General features: G+C 40.6%; 1 protein-coding gene across 1 annotated transcript; it reads left to right on the top strand.

Moving 5' to 3' along the window:
- The first annotated feature begins 3,931 nt into the window (after positions 1-3,931).
- Positions 3,932-5,326, top strand: LOC138900245 (uncharacterized). The gene has a single exon (XM_070186964.1). The coding sequence runs from the start codon at positions 3,932-3,934 to the stop codon at positions 5,324-5,326; it is 1,395 nt and encodes a 464-aa protein (XP_070043065.1).
- Positions 5,327-20,673: the final 15,347 nt, after the last annotated feature.

Here is a 20,673-nt window from a genome sequence, read left to right as displayed (position 1 = left end):
CCTTGAGAAGGTAGATAGGCTATTCTGGATAGACCCTCGACTTAGGAAAGAGAAAAGGGAAGGATAAACAACAAGTACCAACACCAGCAAACCAACCAGAAAATCAAAGCGAAAGAAGCAACAAGTAATAATGGACATAAAGAATAAGAAAATACAAGACTAACACTAAGTAGTACACAAATACTACTAGTATGAATAAGAAAAATCTCAGCTACCTAACCTTCTACCCTAACTCTCGACCTCCACACCTTCCTATTAAAGTTCATATCCTCAGTAAGCTGGATTATCTCTATGTCTTGCCTAATCACCTCTCCCCAATATTATTCGGTCTGCCTGGTTCATATCCTCAAGACCAACCACTCACACCTTCTTTCTGGGGCATCTGTGCATCTCCTCTTCATATGTTCAAGCCATCTAAGTCTCGCTTCACACATATTGTCCTCCATAGGAGCCACACCCACCTTGTCCCAAATACCTTCATCCCTTATTTCTGTTACCTTCATCTTCTGTACATGAAAGTTCTTGACTGGCCAAAACTCAGCCCCATACAATATGGTCAGTTTGATCACCGCTCTATAGAACTTTCTTTTAAGTTTTGGTGGCATATTCTTATAACATAAAACACCGAAGGCGAGCCTCCATTTCATCCACTCACCCTAATATAATGTGTGATATCCTCGTCAATCTTCCCATTTCCTTGTATAACTGACCCAAGGTACTTATAACTTTCTCTCCTAGGGATGACTTATCGATCAAGCCGCACGTCCCATTCACTTCCTAAGTCACACCACTAAACTTTCACTATAAGTATTCAGTTTTGATCTTGCTCAAGTTGAAATCTTTAGACTTCAGGGCCTGCCTTCAAACCTCCAACCTCGTGTTAACACCACTGATAAGTGGGGATTTTGACTACTTATTAGCGCCTGTTAACTATTTTTTTAGTCTAAAAGCATTGAATTGTGCTCACAGAACTAATCAAATTGTACAAAATTGCAGGAATGCTGGAAGTTGGGCTCCCGAGATGACGTTCGATTCAAAAAGGAGCAGTCTAAGCACAAGGCAAAAAAAGGGCACATAAGCATAAAATGTGTGGTCTGTAGAAGAAATTACGGACCGCAAAATTCCATCTGCGGCTGCAACTAAAGAGGAACAATCTGCAGATAATTGTGCAAATTGCGGACCGCACATGAATTGTGCAGTCACAAAAGCTGGGCTGGATTCAAGATCCGAGAGTATGCAAATTTCAAAGTCCAGAGCCTCAGTGAATTGTGAACCGCACAATATTTGTGCGGCCGCAAAATATAGCGTTGTGGCCACAACCCTAACATTACAGATCGTAGTTCTAAATCTGCGGACCGCAGAAAAGCTGCTTCGCGGCTGCAGTCCAGCATTGTGCGGGCGCAAAACTCCTGTTCCTGTCCGATGATGAAATCTGCGGACCGTACATGGAATTCTGTGGCTGCAGAACCTCTCGAGGGGTATTTTTGTCCGAGATTTTTAGCCTTGTATAAATAGACGAGTTTCACAAAATTTGGTCAAGTTTGAACATCAACAATTACTGTAGCCATTTTTCTTTGCCATTTTTGGAAGTTTACTTTGCTTTGGTGTATTTTACAATAAATTTAATCATTTTAAGATTTCATTATGAGTTTAATTAGTCTTTCTTCTTCATTTTCTTCAAACCCAAGTATGAGTAGCTAGATTTTTACTAGGGTTGTGACCCAACCCTAGTGTGTAAACCTTATGGATATTTAATTTAGTACTTGTTTGGGATTGAGTATTTATTATTTAGCTTAGTTCATGCTTTAATTTGAGGAATTAATGGTTGTAAATATTAGTTCATGCCTATTTGACTTAGTCTCTTCTTGAGATAGAGAGACCTAGTCTAGGATAACTTGGTTAACAAGGAATTGGGTCAATTGAGAGATTGATATCCAATTAAAGGGTTCAACCTAAGGATAGTAATAACCTAACTTGAATTTTTATCAACTGTTTTGTGATACCCATTTGGTCTTGAGAAAGCAAAATTGGGCAAAACCACTCTTTGACCGAGAGGTATTGAGTGTGTAATTTAGAGCTGATAGCTATAATACACCCCAGTCAACAGAACAAGCATTAAAGTCTCTATCCCATTAGGAAAACACCTATTTAATGGTCACAACCCTAGGTTTTTTATTAATTTGGAAAAACCCAAAAATAATTATCTCTAGTCTTCTTTCTTTGTTTTGTAATCAATAGAATAAAAATTAGAAATACAAAACCAATCTTTTTGTGAAAGTGCAATCTCGATAATTCAATCATGCACATTGAAATATATATTAGTAACTCCCATATTAGCTCCCTATGGATTCAACCCTGACTCTTAGTTGGTTTTCTATAATTGCAAACGACTGTTTCATATCTCTTTTGAGGTGTGCATTTGGACGTGATCAATTTTTGGCTCTGTTGACGGGGACTTAAAAAACGGTGTTAGCTATATATTTGGGTGTGTTTTTGGAGTATCTTATTTTCCTTCTGTATTACTAACGTGTTTGAGAAATCGGAGGTACAACTATGGCGAACAATGAGCTCGAAAATATTGCTTTGGGTGATGTGTACGTTGAGGATGACCAAGTGGATGAGGTTCCTCTTGAACCTCAAGCCAATAGAAGAGGCCGAGTGCCTCATGACAATGTGCCCGTTCCATCCCCACCTCCACCACGAGCGACTCCACAACGGGTGTTACCCAATGAAGGATATGCAAGTGCAATAGTCCCTCCCCATATTAAGGTGGGCAACTTTCAAATCACCAACGTCATGCTCACTTTTCTAGAGCAACGAGGTTTCTTCACCGGTGCTCCAAGTAAAAATGCATACAAACATTTGAAGAGGTTTGTGGACACTTGTTGGGGGAGCAAACAAACAGATGTCTCCGAGGATGCATTGAGGCTAAGGCTTTTCCCTTCTCTCTATAGGGGAAAGCTTTAGATTGGTTGGAACGTTTGCCGAACCATTCCATTCACACTTGGGATGAGTTGGCGGAAACTTTTATTTCTAAGTTCTTCTTTCCAAGGCACATGGCTACACTTCGGGATGAGATTTTGGCATTGAAGCAAGAGTCAAATGAACCACTACACGAGATATGGGAACACTATCGAACAATGGTTAAGGAATGTCCCAACAAGGATATCACGGAGAACATAATTCAACAAACTTTCTATCGCGGGATCAACACAACCAACTAATGTGTAGTGAATCAACTCGCCGGTGGGAACTTCATGACTACGCCTTATGCATAGGCGTTTGAGATTTTAGATGAAATGGCGGAAACATCATTGGCATGGAAATCCCGAGCTAATGTTCCACAAGGTGATCCCAACGTGATCCACCTTCACAAAGAGTTGCATGACCATGGAAAAGCCATTGCCGAATTGACTACCACCATGAATCAACTAGCAAAGGCTTAACTTCAACAAGTGTAACATCTTAAGCAAGTCAATGACATGGAGGGAGTGAACATGATGATGAACAAAAGAAGAACAAAGGGTCCACAAGTGCAACATCGAGTGGATAATTTTGTGCAAGAGGATAGTAGTTTTGATCAAGATGACTCTTATAATGACCAAGAAGAGGAGGTGCAATATGTGAACAACTTTAAAGGGCAACGAAACAATTTCCAAGGCTCAAACCAACAACAATGGCGAACTAAAAACAATCAAGGCAATTGGAATTCTAACAACCAGTGAAATTGGAATGGTGGAAACAATCAAGGAAATTGGCATAACAACAATCAAGGAAATTTTGAGCGGGGGGGGGGGGGGGTAACAATCAAGGCAGATGGACCAATAATCAAGGCAATCGGGGGTAAGGTTATCAAAAGCCCCCGATGTATCAACAACCGAACAACTCGCCTCCTTATCCCTCTTATGATCTTAGTTCTTCAACCAATGAGATGGGGAATATTGTGAACATGTTCAAGCAAATGATGGAAAAGAATTCCGATTCGGATGCCCAACTTGCCTCACACAACACATCGATCCGCAACTTAGAAGTTCAAATGGGGCAATTCTCTCAAACTCTAAATTCTCGTCCTAAGGGGGCACTACCAAGTGACACGATGGTGAACCCAAAAGGTGGGAAAAACACGTGGTATGCCATGACTGTTACTACAAGAAGTGGAAGAGGTGAGAATGCACCCACCTCAAGTCAAATTCATCATGTGGATGATGAGCAAGTGGTACAAGGAGAAGAGGTCCCGAACAATGTGATGCAAACAAATAATGAAGTTCATATTGAAATTGATGATAATGTTGAAGAGAATCAAGAAGATATGAACCCGTCTAGGGATCACATTATTGACATACCGGAACCAGTAGTGCAAAAGGCTAAGGCATCATTGCCTAAGCCTCCACCTTTATATCCTCAAAGACTTGCCAAACAAAATGGCGAGAATCAATTCAAAAAGTTCATTCAAATTATGAAGAGTCTCTTAATCATTGTGCCATTAGTTGAAGCTTTGGAACAAATACCCGGTTATGCCAAGTTTATGAAAGATCTCGTGATGAAGAAGCGGTCAATGAATTTTGAAACTATCAAAGTCACTCATCAAGTGAGTGAAATTGTGCATTCAATAACTTCTAAGTTGGAAGATACCGGTGCTTTCATAATTCCTTGTACATTTGGAAGTGCCGAGTTTGCTAAATCTCTTTGTAATCTTGGGGCAAGTATCAATTTGATGCCTTATTCGGTTTTCAAGACCTTGGGAATTGGGAAACCAAGAACTACCTATATGAGATTGCAAATGGACGATCGTACCATGAAGAGACCTTTGGGAGTGATTGAGGATGTCTTGGTTTGTGTTTTTAAATTCATTATTCTAGCGGATTTTATAATTCTTGATTGTGAAGTTGATTATGAGGTGCCGATTATTCTTGGAAGAACTTTCCTTGCTACGGGGAAGGCTCTTTGTGATATGAAAGTCGAAGAACTCACCTTCCGGGTGGGTAATAAAAAAGTGGTATTCCATGTGTGCAAGTCCATGTGGCAACCAAATGGCAACGAGGTGTGCTCTTTTATGGAATTGGTGACCGATGTTATTGTTGATGATACAAGTGCCACAATCAATGTTGGTGATATGTTAAAGTCCGTCTTGCTCAACTTTGATGATGACGAGATGGATAGCTTCATGGAATGTGTGAATTCTTTGCAAGGAATGGGATCGTACAATCATGCACCCCAAAAACTATCTTTAGATATCGAAAATAGGAAAACTCCTCCTACAAAGCCTTCTATTGAAGAACCTCCTATATTGGAGTTGAAGCCATTTCCTCCAAATCTATGGTATTAATTTCTTGGACATTGCTCTACTTTACTAGTTATTCTTTCCTTTTGTTTGACTAACGTGTAGGTAGATTCTACATTGGCGGTGCTACAAAAGAGGAAGAAGGCTGTTGGGTGGACATTGGCGGATATTCGGGGGATAAGCCCGCATTTTGCATGCATAATATTAACTTGGAGGAAGGTGCCAAACCATCTATTTAATATCAAAGGAGACTCAATGAGCCTATGCAAGAAGTTGTCAAAAGGGTTATTATCAAGTGGTTGAATGTCGGGGTTGTCTACCCCAATTCTGATAGTTCGTGGACTTCTCCGGTTCAATGTGTCCCAAAGAAAGGGGCATGACAGTGGTTACCAATGACAAGAATGAGTTGATTCCTACAAGAACAGTGACCGATTGGAGAGTGTGTATGGACTATTGTTAGCTCAACAAAGTCACTGGGAATGATCATTTTCAACTTCCCTTCCTAGACCAAATGCTTGATAGGTTGGCTGGCCGTGCTTTCCCTTACTTTCTTTATGGGTATTCGGGCTATAACCAAATCCTTATTGCTCCAGAGGATCAAGAGAAAACAACCTTTACATGTCCCTATGGTACTTTCACCTTCAAGCGGATGCCATTTGGTTTGTGTAATGCACTGACGACTTTTCAAAGGTGTATGATGGCTATCTTCATGGACATGGTGGAGGACTAATTTGAAGATTTCATGGATGACTTCTCGGTAGTTAGGGATTCCTTTGATGATTGTCTTGCAAATCTAGATAAAGTGTTGGCAAGATATGAAGAAACGAATTTGGTGCTCAATTGGGAGAAGTGTCATTTCATGGTCGAGGAAGGAATTGTCCTTGGACACAAGATCTCAAAGAATGGAATTGAAGTTTACAAGGCAAATATTGAAGTGATTTCTAAACTTTCACCTCCAACTTCGGTGAAAGGTGTGCAAAGTTTCTTAGGCCACGCAGGGTTTTACCAGCGTTTCATCAAAGATTTCTCTAAGGTGGTGAACTCGTTGTGCAAGATTCTTCGTAAAGATGCTAAGTTTAACTTCAATGATGATTGCATGTGAGCCTTTGAATTGTTAAAGTTCAAGTTGACAACCACTCCCATCATCACCGCTCCAAATTGGAGTGTCACCTTTGAACTCATGTGTGATGCTAGTGACGTAGCGGTTGGGGCTATTTTGGGGCAACGCATCAACAGGATTTTTTATCTTGTCTACTATGCTAGTAAGACCATGAAAAGTGCCAAAGTCAACTATACCGTTACGGAGAAAGAGCTCCTTGCCATTGTGTTTGCAATTGAGAAGTCCCACCAGTAATTGATAGGTGTGAAAGTTATTGTCCAAACGAATCATGCGGCACTTTGTTATCTTATGAGCAAGAAAGATTCCAAAGCTCGGTTGATTAGATGGGTGCTTTTATTGCAAGAGTTTGATATTGACATCCAAGATAGAAAAGGGAGTGAAAATCAAGTGGAGGACCACTTGTCTCGTTTGGAGGAGGAGGGGAGGCCACATCATGGCCTTGAAATCAATGACTCCTTTCCCGATGAGAAACTCTTGGCTATTTCAATGAAGGAGGTGCCATGGTTTGCGGATCTAGAAAATTTCCTTGTGTGTGATATCATCCGGGATGAATTCTCTTCAAACCAAAGGAAGAAGCTCAAACGGGATTGTCAAGATTATTATTAGGATGAACCATACCTATTTCGGATTTACACGGGGTGATTATAAGATGTATACCTAAAGAAGAACAAGGTGAAATTCTTGGTGCTTGTCATTCTTCACCATATGGTGGTCACCATGGTGGAGCAAGAACGGCGTCCAAAGTGCTAAGTTGCGGTTTCTATTTGCCCACTCTTTACAAGGATGCAAGTGATGTAGTGAAAAGCTGTGATGAATGCCAACAGGACGGTGGAATTTCGAAGCAAAATGAAATGCCTCTCACAACCGTTTTGGAGATTGATATCTTTGATGTGTGGGGTATTGACTTCATGGGTCCTTTTGTGAGTTCTTGTGCAAACACCTCCATCTTGGTCACAGTTGATTATGTGTCTAAATGGGCTGAGGCCATTGCTCTACCCAACAATTAGGCAAGAAGTGTGGTGGCGTTCTTGAAGAAGAATATTTTCACAAGGTTTGGTACTTCGCAGGCCATCATAAGTTATGGGGGTCGCATTTTTGCAACAAGGCTTTCGACACTTTACTTAGCAAGTATGATGTTACTCATAAAGTCACGATTCCCTATCATCCACAAGCTAGCGGTCAAGCGGAAGTCTTCAACCGGGAGATAAAGAGTATTTTGTCCAAAACAGTGAATGCTAACGGGGCAGATTGGTCCAGGAAGCTTGATGATGCATTATGGGCATATCAGATGGCTTACAAAACACCTATTGGAATGTTTCCATACCGGTTGGTGTTCGGCAAAGCTTGTCATCTTCCGGTGGAACTTGAGCAAAAAGCCATGTGGGTTCTAAAGAAGTTGAATCTTAATTGGGATGTAGCCGCTAACTTGAGGGTTGCACATTTGAATGAATTGAATGAGTTCCGGTATCATGCTTATGCAAGTTCGTCCTTATACAAAGAAAAGATAAAATATCTTCATGACAAATACATTTTCCAGTGTGGTCGCTTACTCTTCAGCGATAGTTTCAGTTGAAGGATTTGGAGACATATAGCCCGTCAGTGCTTAGACAGTTCAAGGAATACAAGGGATGGATGTGGTTCACTCAGAGTGTGGTGGATGCCAAGGAACATCTTGTCCGGGAATTCTACGCCAATATGGCGCATATCAAGAAGGGGACAAAGGTAACCAAATTGTGTAACCTTAAATCTCAAGCTACTCTCAACGCGTACTTGGGTTTCGAAGATCTTGATCCGACATAATATTTAGAGAAGTATGCAATGGGAGATGAGGCCTGACCTTGGTTAGCAGAGATTCTAGAAGCTCCTGGGACACCACCGCCATGGATCACAGTAGGGATTCCTATTCACGGGAGCACTTTGAGCTTTGAGGCAAAGGGATGTCAAACCTTTGTGTGATGACTCGATAGGTCATCTTATATTTTAGAACCTAATTCTGTGTTTCGAGGTCTCAAAAACCGCATTTTAGCCTTTCTCGATTTGTGTGCGCAGTCCGGGTGTTCTTCCGAAAGGCTTATATGTTAAAAACTAATAAAAATAACAATGTTTCCCTTAGCAATTCATTTAAGTTGATTTCGATCAAAGTTTTGAGCAAACTCAACCGAATCCGTGTTTTGACTGTTCCGATGGGTTCGTATCATAATTTGGGACCTGGGCATTTGCCCGGAATCGAATTCAGAGGTCCCTAGCAATAGTTATTGATTTTTGTTGAAAATTGAAAGTTTGAAAGATTTATGATATTTAAGAATCGATTGATGTTTGGGTTTATTGATACCGGGTTTGTATTTTGGTTCCGGAGCTCGGTACAGGTCCACTATAATATATATGACTTGTTTGTCAAATTTGGTGAGAAATAGAGTTGATTTGACGTGATTCAGACGTTCGGTTGTGAAAATACAAGTTTTAAAGTCTTCTTGCAAATTTCCTTTGATTTGGTGTCCGCTTTATAGTTCTATGTGTTATTTTGGTATTTTGATAATGCGACCGAGTTCGTATGATGTTTTAGGACATGTGTGCATGTTTGGTTTGGAGCCCCGAGGGATCGTGTGAGTTTCAGATAGGCTACGAGGTGAATTGGACTTAGAAAATCTGGTTTTTTGCCGCAGCTGGTGTTCTAGTGCGTTGTGCTTCGCGATTGCGAAGCCATTCTCGCGATCGCGAAGGGGATGTGAGTTGGGGGAGGATTTATTTTTCACTACGTAAATGCGAGACCATGGTCGCGAACGCGGAGCATTGGGTGGTTTTCTCTACGCGAACGCGACCTATCATACGCGAACGTGTAGCTTTAGCTAGGCTGGGCAGGGGGCTTAAGGTGACTATGCGAACGCGAGCCCTGTCTCGCGAACACGGAGGTGAGGCGGGCTATACCTTTGCGAATGCGTGGTATCTTCCAAGATCGCATAAGCCACTAGTGATCTGCTCTTCGCGAACGCGATAAACACTGACGCCCAGTGATAAAACTGTCCCAATTACAGGATTCTTCCTATTCTTTAAAAATTTCAAAACTAAAAGACCTATTGGCGATTCTTCCATAAGATTTTCTTCCCATTTCATTGATAAGTGATTCTAACCTATTGTCTTTCAATTACCCATAACATTTTATCAGTTTTTAACCTAAAATCTAGGTTTTTCATGGTGAAAATTGGGGGTTTGGGTAGAGTTAGGGATTTTTGCATAATTGGAATTTAGACCTTGAATTGAGATCTGATTTCGAAATAAATTATATAATCGGGCTCGGGGGGTGAATTGGTGAATGAATTTTGGTCCGAACCTCGGGTTTTGACCAAGCGGGTCTGGGGTTGAATTTTGACTTTTTGGGGGAAAGTTTGGGGAATCTAAATTTATGCATTGTAATTGATTTGTTTAGCAATATTTGATATTATTGAGTCGTTTGTGGATAGATACGAGTGGTTTGGAGGTAGATTCTAGAGGAAAAGCGGTAATTGAGCATTGAGTGGCCTTTGGAGCGAGGTAAGTGTTGTGTCTAACCTTGACTTAAGGGAATTAGGAACCCTCGGACTATTTGCTAAGTGAAATTCATGTGAGCGGCAGATATGTGAGGTGACGAGTACCTATGCTCTGCCAATTTATCTGTTTTCCTGTTTCTCCCATTTTTCTCATATTGCCTCTTTCCCTGTCTTAATTGTTACATACTCAACTTGTGTTCCCATGCCTAATTGCTACGTGTTAGACATTGTTCCCTCCCGTTAATGATATTAGTTCTTCCATAGTTTCATTATCTCCTGTTATTTTCTTAAGTTGGTTTACCGGTACCTTTCAATTGTAGATTCTGAATTGGTCTCGCTAGATTTTCATGGTGTACAAGTTTCCTATTTGTTTCGATTTGGAGTTTAAGTGTTGTGAAGGGTTTATGTGATTTAAATTGTGAAATTTCTATACATACTGAGTAATTAATATTGATATGATAGGATCGGGTTGCATGCCGCAACAGGAGGAATAAGGGTGATATATTAAGGTGGAATAAGGGTGAATTTATACTGTACGGTGGGAACGGGTTGCACGCCGCAATATGTGTAATAAGGGTGCATTGTTTGGTGGAATAAGGGTGAACTATGATTGTGTTATTGTGATATGGTGGGATCGGGTTGCGCGCCGCAATAACCTATGTGTTTATGTTTCTCTGGGCTGTGTTAGCCTTACGGTATTATCTTTTGTACTTAAGGATCGTTAATTTTTGAACACTGTTGATATATCTCTGGGAGTTGTTGTATTTCTTGCAATTTACTGCTTTCTTCTAATCTGTATTTCCTATTCTGGTTTTATTATATGTGTATTGCGTATAGGTTGTAGTGTGAGTGACCCACCTTAGCCTTGTCACTACTTCGTCTAGGTTAGGCTCGACTCTTACTAGTACATGGGGTCGGTTGTACTGATACTGCACTCTACACTTCCTGTGCAGATTTTGGTGCTGGTCGGAGCTGATCGTGAGGTTAGCTGCTTGATTCATCTGACAGGAGACCCAAGGTAGATCTTCCGGCGTCTGCAGACCCTGTAGTCCCCTTCTAGCTATTGCATTTTACTATTTCTTTCCTTTCAAAAATTGTTGTATTTCTTCGAAAACAATCCCCTATGAAGTTTGGGAACAAATTTCACTTCTATTCTTCTCTGTCGTGCGATTTTTTTTCCTCAATACTGATTTAACTCTTCTACTCTTATTCTCTCGTAGATGGCGAGAACACGTACCACTTCTTCAGCTAAACAGTAGACACAGCCTCCAGTAGCGGCTCCTACGAGGGGTAGAGGTCGAGACTGAGGCCGTACCAGAGGCCAAGGCAGGGGTAGAGCTCAGCCTAGAGCCCGAGCAGTAGCCCCAGCAGCGAAGCCTCAGGTAGAGTTTGACGAGAAGGTTCCAGCCCAGACTATTCCTGCCAGACCAGCTTAGGTTCCGGAGGGGTTCATTAACACCCTAGTGCTTTAAGATGCTTTGGTCCGTCTGGTGGGCCTTATGGAGAGTGTGGCCCAGACTGGCACATTTCCCATTGAACCAGCCGTCGCTCAGGCTGGAGGAGGAGCCCAGACTCCTGCTACTCACACTCCGGAACAGATGTCTACCTAGTATCAGACTCCAACCGCTCGTCCAGTCGGAGTAGTTCAGCCGGTTGTTGACGCACAGACCGCTGATGGGCCAGCTATGTCTTCTGAGGCTTTGTGGAGATTGGACAGGTTTACCAAGCTCTTCCCAGTTCACTTTAGTGGTGCTACTTCAGAGGACCCCCAGGAGTATCTTGATAACTGTCATGAGGTGCTACGGAACATAGGTATAGTGGAGACTATTGGGGTGGACTTTGCTGCATTCGAGATGACTTGTTCCGCCAAGAAATGATGGAGGAATTATTTGTTGATAGACCAATTGGGTTGCCTGCTCTTACTTGGGACCAGTTCTCTCAGATCTTTCTAGAGAAGTTTCTGCCTATCACATTGAGAGAGGAGGATCGCTATCAGTTCGAGCATCTCCAGCATGGCAGTATGACTGTTACTTAGTATGAGACCCATTTTGTGGATTTGACCCGTCATTCTCTTCTTCTGCCTCCCACCAAGAGAGAGATATGGTGAGGAGGTTTATTGACGGACTTGCTCAGCCTATCAGATTGCAGATGGCTAAAGAGACTGGGAGTGAGATTTCTTTTCAGGCAGCTGCCAATGTCGCCATGCGAGTCGAGATGGTTCTTGCACAGGGAGGTCAGGGGTCTAACAAGAGACCTCGTCATTCCGGTGGGTTCAGCGATGCCTCATCTAGATGTAGGGGTACTTTTGGTAGGGGCCATCCTCCCAGGCCATTTCATTCATCGCTTCAGGGAGTCGTGGTCCTTATGTGCCTCGTTCTGGACAGCCAGCCTACAGTGCACCACCAGCTCCTATCAGTGCACCTCCTATTTAGTGTTATTACCGTGGTCATCCGGCCCGTTCGGGTCAGTCTAAGTTTACACAACCACAGTACTAGGATGGATGTTTCGAGTGTTGTTGTTATGGGCATAACAGGAGGTCCTGTCCGAGATTATTGGGCATCCCACCACAGCATCATGGTTCTCGTGCCATGGTTCATGCACCAGTTGTTGCACCACCTGCTCAGCTAGACAGACGCAGGGGTCAGACAGCCAGTGGTAGAGGCTAGACTATTAGAGGTGGAGGTCAGGCCGTTAGAGGTGGAGGCCAGCCAGCTAGAGGTCGTCCTAGGGACGTGGTTCAGAGTGGTGGGGCCCAGCCCCGATGTTATGCTTTTCCAGCCAGGCCTGAGGCTGAGTCATCCGATGCTCTTATAGTAGAGATGCTTCAGTTCTATTTGATCCGGGATCTACTTACTCTTATGTGTCATCCGATTTTGCTTCATATTTGGTTGTCCCTCGTGATTCTTTGAGTGCTCCTGTGTATGTGTCCACACTATGGGGGGATGCTATTGTTGTAGATCGTGTTTATCGTTCGTGTGTGGTCATCATTGGGGGTCTTTAGACTCGTGTAGATCTTCTACTTCTCGATATGGTCGATTTTGATGTCATTTTGAGTATGGATTGGTTGTCACCTTATCGTGCTATATTGGATTGTCACGCCAAGATGGTGACCTTAGCCTTGCCGGGATTGCCTCGATTTGAGTGGAGAGGGACTCCTGGCCATTCTACCAGCAGGGTTATCTCTTATATGAAGGCTCTTCGTATGGTTGAGAAGGGGTGTCTAGCATATTTGGCTTATGTCCGCGATTCTAGTGCGGAGATTCCTTCCATGGATTCAGTGCTAGTTGTTTGTGAGTTTCCAGAGGTTTTTCTTGCAGACCTACCGAGGATGCCACCCGATAAGCATATTGATTTCTGTATTGACTTGGCTCCGGGCACCCATCCCATTTCCATTATGCCATACCGTATGGCCCCGCCAGAGTTGAAAAAATTGAAGGAACAGTTGCAAGTATCCATGGATCGATGAGGATGTTTGCGAAGAAGAATGATGGATCGATGAGGATGTGTATAGATTATCGACAGTTGAACAAAGTCACAATCAAGAACAAGTATCCATTACCGAGGATTGATGATTTATTTGATCAGCTTCAGGTTGCCAAGGTGTTTTCGAAGTTTGATTTGAGATCTGGCTACCATCAGTTGAGGATTAGGGCATCCGATGTCCCTAAGACAACTTTTCGGACTCGGTACAGGCAATATGAGTTTCTGGTGATGTCCTTTGGGTTGACAAATGCCCTAGCAGCATTCATGGATATGATGAACCGAGTGTTCAAGCCTTATTTGGACTCCTTTGTGATCGTGTTTATTGATGATATCTTGATCTACTCCCACAGTCGAGAGGAGCATGAGAAGCATCTCGGGATTGTACTTCTGTGATGACCCAAAAGCCCAACTTTAAATTTAATAATTATTTTAAAACATAATTGGGTTGACTATGGTCAGTATGTTTAGAAAATGGACTCGGATCAGTGTTTTGACATTTCTGATAGGTCCGTATTATGATTTGGGACTTGGGCGTATGCCCGGAATTTGATTTGGAGGTCCCTAGCTTGAATTATCGCCACAGTTTGACCAAAGTCTTAAAGATTTCAAAGTTTGACCACAAATTGACTTTTATTGGTATCGGGGTCGGATTCGAGTTCTGAAAATTTTCATAAGTCCGTTATGTCATTTATGACTTGTCTGTCGAATTTAGTGAGAAACGGAGTTGATTTTATGTGATTCGGACGTTCCGTTGTGAAAATAGAAATTCTAAAGTTTTCTTAAAAATTTCATTTGATTTGGTGTCCGATTCGTAATCCTAGGTGTTAAATTGGTGTTTTGATCGTGCGAGCAAGTTCGTATGATATTTTTGGAATTGTGTGCATGTATGTCTTAGAGCCTTGAGGGCTCGAGTGAGTATCCCATAGCCTACGAACCATTTGAAATTTGGAAACAAATCTGGTTTTGAGCTTCTGCTGTCATCTGGTGCATGGTGCTTCGCGATTGCGAAGCCATTTCCACGATTGCGAAGAGTAAATTTTGCGCCATGAGTTTTACCCTTCACGTTCGCGAAGATAGGCACGCGATCGCGTAAGGTTGAGAAAATGTTCTCCGCGATCGCATGACCATTTGCACGATCGCGTAGAATTAAAATTCTTGGCAACCAAAACATGATTCGCGATCGCAAAGAATTATCCGCGATCGCGAAGAGTAAAATGTATAGGCAGAAATTTTTCTACGCGATCGCGAACGAATTCCCGCGATCGCGATGAGTAAAAATCTGGGAAAACATAACTTAAGTTCTAGAAATGGGATTTCGTCCCATTTTCCACCATTTTACGATTTTGAGCTCGGGTAAGAAGCTTTTTGGCCGATTTTCAAGGGGGAACATCGGGGTAAATGTTCTTTATCCTATATTGATTATATTTCATGATTCCATATTCATTTACATTATGAATCAGTGAATTTATGGAAGAAAAATCAGATTTTTATAAAATCTTCCAAAAATGTAAAATGAAGATTTGAAAGCCAATCCGATGTCGGAATCCGATAATTTTTGTATGGTTGAACTCGTATTGGAACGGGTGTTCGGATTTCGTGAGGTTTTTCGGGATTCGAGATGTGGGTCCCACTGTTATCTTTTAAAATGAAATTCGGATTTTTATCCAGAAAATTTGTAAATTCATATGGAATTAATTCCTAGGATTTGTATTGAGTATATTGAATTATTTATGACTAGATTTGAGGATTTCGGTCACGAATTCGCGAGGAAAAGGTTTATTGGATTCTTGAAATTTGGTTGCAAAGCGAGGTAAGTGTCGTGCTTAACCTAGACTTGAAGGAATAGAACCCTTGAATTATTTGTTATGTGAAATGCATGTGAACGACGTATAAGCGAGGCGACGAGTGTCTATACGTCGTCAAATTAATTATTTGCATAATTACTTGAAAAATCATAAATTATTTTATATCATGAATTAATTATTATATTAATTATTTCTCTCATGTTCTTTGCTCAATATCATGCCTTGAATCCATGCTATAATTGCTACATGCTTATTTGATTTATGTGACTTAATTTCCATTTGACGTTTAGCATACTAATTATTAAAATGCCTATTACATCCTTAATTTCCACAATTAATTGCTACTTGTCATCACTTATTTATAATAAATCATAATTATTGTATGCTTGTTGTCTTATAATTTCATATTAACTGTTGCATTTATTGGAGTAATTTTTTTATAAGAATTGACTGAAATTAATATATTGGAGGAACGGGTTATACGCCGCAACAGAATTGATTGAAATGAATATATTGGAGGAACGGGTTGCACGCCGCAACAGAATTGATTGAAATGAATATATTGGAGGATCGGGTTGCACGCCGCAATAGAATTGAATATGAATATATTGTGGGATCGGGTTATGCGCTGAAACGGAAACTGATTGAAAAATTAATTGGTTATGACTGTCACGCCCCATTTTTCCTCGCAGAAAGTGGGCCTCGATGTCGTGACAACTCTTTTAAATGGGAGGAGTGTTAAAAGAGAAGAGTCGCCACATAACGAATTAAGGTGTGTTAGGGCACCTATTTTGCAGATAACTCTGGATTAACTAGTTGTGTCACCAAAGATTGGGTAAGGGCTCAAATTACCTTGAAGAGAAGGTGTTAGGCACTCCTCGAGATTCACAATGGTGGGTCCCGGCCGAACTCGAATTATATGAATTAGTCTAAGGGAAGGGAAGCAATTTGGACAAATAAAATGATTGACTTTAACAAAGGTGGGGGGTCCTAAGTTTTTTAGCCTAAAGGATCACCCCGTGCAACATAAATAATACTTCGTAACTCCCGCAAGATGGAGTGTTACTCATATTATTCAGCGAGCACAGGCTATCATCTCCTGCTACCCGATTACTATCTTTAAGTTGTTTACCTAAAGCGCACTAGTAAATTCTAAGTCGTACTCTATGCGTGCACTACCCGTCCCATGCCTATGGTCCAGGAGGCATTTGGACCTGTATTTCAGGGGGGTTCTAGATTTTAACTTAGGTTGCTCAAAAATGATAAAACTAGGCGACATACAAAAAAAAAGTTGGGACTTCATGTAAAGGCAATTAAGGGCTCAAGTTAGCCTCCACACACAAACAAACAAATGCAAGCGGGCAATACATAGTTTCAGAATTTGAGACTTAGAGTCCTTTATGCATGGATTCTAGGTGATGCCGAATTCAATATCGTATATGTGGTGGTGCTATCCCAAGTTAACTGATTTGCAGATTATGGAGGTCATGAAACCTATAGACATGATTTCTAAGCGAATATACAGTTTAGGAGCATTTGGTATTACACGCTGATTATTGAGACTATAGGTTGTAGGTTATTAAACATATAGACATGATCTCTAGGTGATTCACGCAGTAGGGTCAATAAAACTTATTGGGAATGCCCAAAATTACTTATGCCTCCTTATAATCGCATGGATAACAACGTTTGAAGAGCAAGTGGTGATGTCCTACAAGCATGATTTCTAAAGACTAGTGGAACTGATTCTCATATGTTAGCTCCTATAGGCATGCTTTCTAGATGGACAATATAATGCAATAGCGATTTTAAGTAATTAAAATCCTACATGCATGATATCTATTGAGCGTGGTGCAGATTGAGAGGACTGTTATTAGCATTCATTCCCTATAGGCATGATATCTAATAATCAGACAGAAATAGGCATAGGAGCAGGTAAAATATTTAGTCAAACGATCATACTTTTGAATAATGTGCAGGGATTAGGCAGGTTAAGTGAAGTGTGTGATTTCCTATAAGCATGGTTTCTAATAAGCAAAAATAGAACACAATTGAACCAAGTATTGAAACCATAGGCAGGATTGCTAACATATAATGACTGAACATAATAGGATACCTATAAGCATGATTTCTAACACACGATAACTAAACACACATTATTGAACCTATAGGCAGGATTCCTACCCTATTGATTGCAAATATAAGATAAAAATCCCTTTCCCAATTTCAATAATACCCAAATGTTATTACAAGAACTATTACAGGCCCAAAATGAATAGAATGAATTACAAAGTAGAATAGCTATAGGGAGCCTACAACAGGCTCAAAGATACACCCGATCAGGCTAGGCCTCATTCTCATAGTTCATAACAGCCCAAAATTACATCCTCATGGGCATAAGGCAACTAGGAATCAAGTGATTCACCGCATAGGGCAGAGTTGAGCATTAGAACCATAGCCCTAGTGTGTCAGAGTTCCCAAGGATTTCAAGAACCCAGGGCAGTGCTCACACTAGGGAGGTTGATAGGGGAAATTCAGAGAAAGCCTAAGGACAAAATCCTAGTGTGTCAGAGTTTACAAGGGTCTCAATTGGACCCCGACCAGTGCTCACACTAGGGAGGTCAAATAATCGAACCTAAGTAGCCTTGGCTTTAAGCCGGCTAAGAATAAGAACTCAAAGAGACCGAGTATGTAAGGAATAGACTGAGGTTAGGGGGACATCACTAAAGGATACAAACAGATTCAAATTGAGCACATAGAACAGGTAGTAGAACATGCTTAGGTTTTGAGAACAGACTTAACAAAGTTTCAGAAAAACAAGTTCAACACATAATGCATATACTAACAAGACAGGTTTGCAAGATTGATGTTCACAGACTCATATTTAGAAAAAACAATTGGGTTCAGATTATGCTAAGTGTAGATGCTAGTGTCCCAAGAAGGGATCATATCAATTGGCAACAGAACTCAACCGAATGAGAACAAATTAAGACCACTATAGGGAAGTCAAGAATGGTAGAAGCATACAGGATCAAACATGCTACATGTCATCACAACAAGTTCAGAAACAGACTTATGCTAAACACTTAGTGAATACCTTCATGCTTAGTCATCTAATCCATAAAAGGGATATGAAAGCATGTTCAAGTAATAGGGTTAATAGCAAATTTAAACACTAAAGAGATGGCTAAAGTTCAAAGGTTCTAAACATCAGTAACACATAGGCTAGGCAGACTTAAAAAGAAATTAATCAACTTAAAGCAGGTCTAAACATGTCTCAAACTACAAGCGTAATGGCATTTTAGATTAGAAGGGCCTAGAATTGAAGTAAGACAGTCAGGATTGCATACGAAAACAACCCAGAAACATATTGAACAACAATGTAAATGACATATTGAACCAAAGTACAACTCACCAGTTAAACAAAAAACAAGAAAGAACAAAGTCTGCAGTAGCAAGAACCCAGAATTTCTGGCCTTGGCCGTTAAGCGAAAAGACAAGAAAGAACAAAGTACACAGTAACAAGAACCCAGAATTTCTGGCCTTGGCTTTCAGCCGGCCAGGAACCAGAATATAGAACAAGAGTATTTAGAGAACAAATAGCGATAATTTCAATTTTTAGTAAACATTCACGATTCAAGTCTGTCCCAAAAAGAGGAATGGGGAGGGGTTTATATAGTAGTAGAAATTAACATCCAAACAAGGAAAATCATAAATCAAACACGAGAAAGAAAAGAATCATCGCATGCAATCAAATCAGAAAGGAAAAGAGAAAAATCTCAAACCCTAATTTTAAGGAAAGTATAAAATCGGCAGAAACCGAAAATATATAAAAGGTGAAAATCACATGTTGCATAGAATAAGATGAACATAGACAGAAATACCTTTTAAAATCAAAGAATCGAACCATATTTGGTTCGATTGAAAAAAATCGGAAACCCTAATTTTAGAGTGAGTAGGAATCACGGAAATGCACAGAGATTCATAGCATAAACGAACAAGAACGAATATAGATGGACAAGGTCAAGGAAATGAACCAGCTTTGGTTCGAAATTGATGAAATCCGCTTGCCATGTTTAGGCAAGCGGTATATAGAAGGTTCCAGTACCAAGGGGGAGTCGAATATGGCAAGAAGCGACCATGGAATCCCATGATCGGTGGGATTAGGAGAGAAAACTGGGGGGAGATGGATAGGGTTTGACAGAGAGAGAAGGGGAGTTTGAGAGAGTTCGAGGGTGGCGGGTGAAGGGACGGATGGTTTAGGGTTTAGGGGGTTCGGGTATAATTTAAAAGGGCGGGTGTAATATGGGCCGTTGATCTCAGAGATAAACGACCACGATTAGTCGGGGGTTCTGGGTCGGGTTAGTGAAACGGGTTGCGACCGGGTATGGGGTTGGGTTAAATGGTTTGGGCTCAAGGGTTATTGGGCTATGATTGGGTAGTTAGGTCCGAAATTAAAAGGAATTTTGGTTAGATTTTAAATACCCAATGTTTAATAAATAAATAATTTATAAAAGTAACTAATAAATATCAAAATTATCATTTGTGCATGAAAATGATTAAAAATAATTATTTAACATTATAAAAATATAAAATGTTATTTTCTGCATAAATAATGTAATTATACATGCATATGGGCTATTATTGCAAAATATGCAATTTGGCCCTAGAAAAATGCAAATGTAATTACAAGAAATCCCCTGAAAATATTTAAACCTCATATTGGTGTAAATGATAAGTTTAGATGATTAAATCATCATAAAATAGTTTGGAGGATAATTATTGGATATTTATACTATAAAAATACAGAAATAAATTGGCTTAAAATCTTTAAAAATCATGGAAAATTATGAAAATACTTGTGTATGCTTGTAAATTAAATGATGATACACATGTGCTATTTGGAAGGTACATATATATATTTGAAAAAATATGACGGAAAATTCGGATATCAACAGCTGCCCTCTTTACCCGGGAAGGATGAAAGAGTTGTCGGGTAAAGAAATGATGACCGATTTTGACCGAATGGGATGATTTGAAAAGATTGGCCGGACTCTGGTCTCCGAGCTACATATATATCCCTGGTTTTACAGGAATCAGGCCATGTGTAGTTCCGGATCCAACGGTGGAATAAACCGACGGAGTTATTATAAGAACGGACAAGATATTCTGGATAGGACAATATCGGTATTGGGAATGGATGTGTCTGAGAATGGTTATGGATATTTGAACGGGTATGGTGATTGGTTACGTTTGAAATAATTGAAGGATATGAACGTTGAATGGAAACTGGAGCGAAGATTGCTCTCGTTAAGAGAACGGTTACTTCCTGGATCTCCTGCAAACTCAAAACACGATGTATGCACAATATATATATTGATTATTCCAAAAATTTAAACATGATGCAAATTCCCTCTAGACCATGGAGATCGTCTTTGGACGGTAAGGATGATGTCCTTA

The sequence above is a fragment of the Nicotiana tomentosiformis genome, chromosome 10 (genome assembly GCF_000390325.3).
Source record: "Nicotiana tomentosiformis chromosome 10, ASM39032v3, whole genome shotgun sequence".
Lineage (NCBI taxonomy): Eukaryota > Viridiplantae > Streptophyta > Magnoliopsida > Solanales > Solanaceae > Nicotiana > Nicotiana tomentosiformis.
Note: the sequence above shows the minus strand (reverse complement) of the source record. Positions and strands in the feature narration are given on the sequence as shown.

Bases quoted from the DNA above. Each gene is read 5' to 3' on its own strand.
- LOC138900245 (XM_070186964.1), top strand. From the start codon at position 3,932: ATGGGGAATATTGTGAACATGTTCAAGCAAATGATGGAAAAGAATTCC.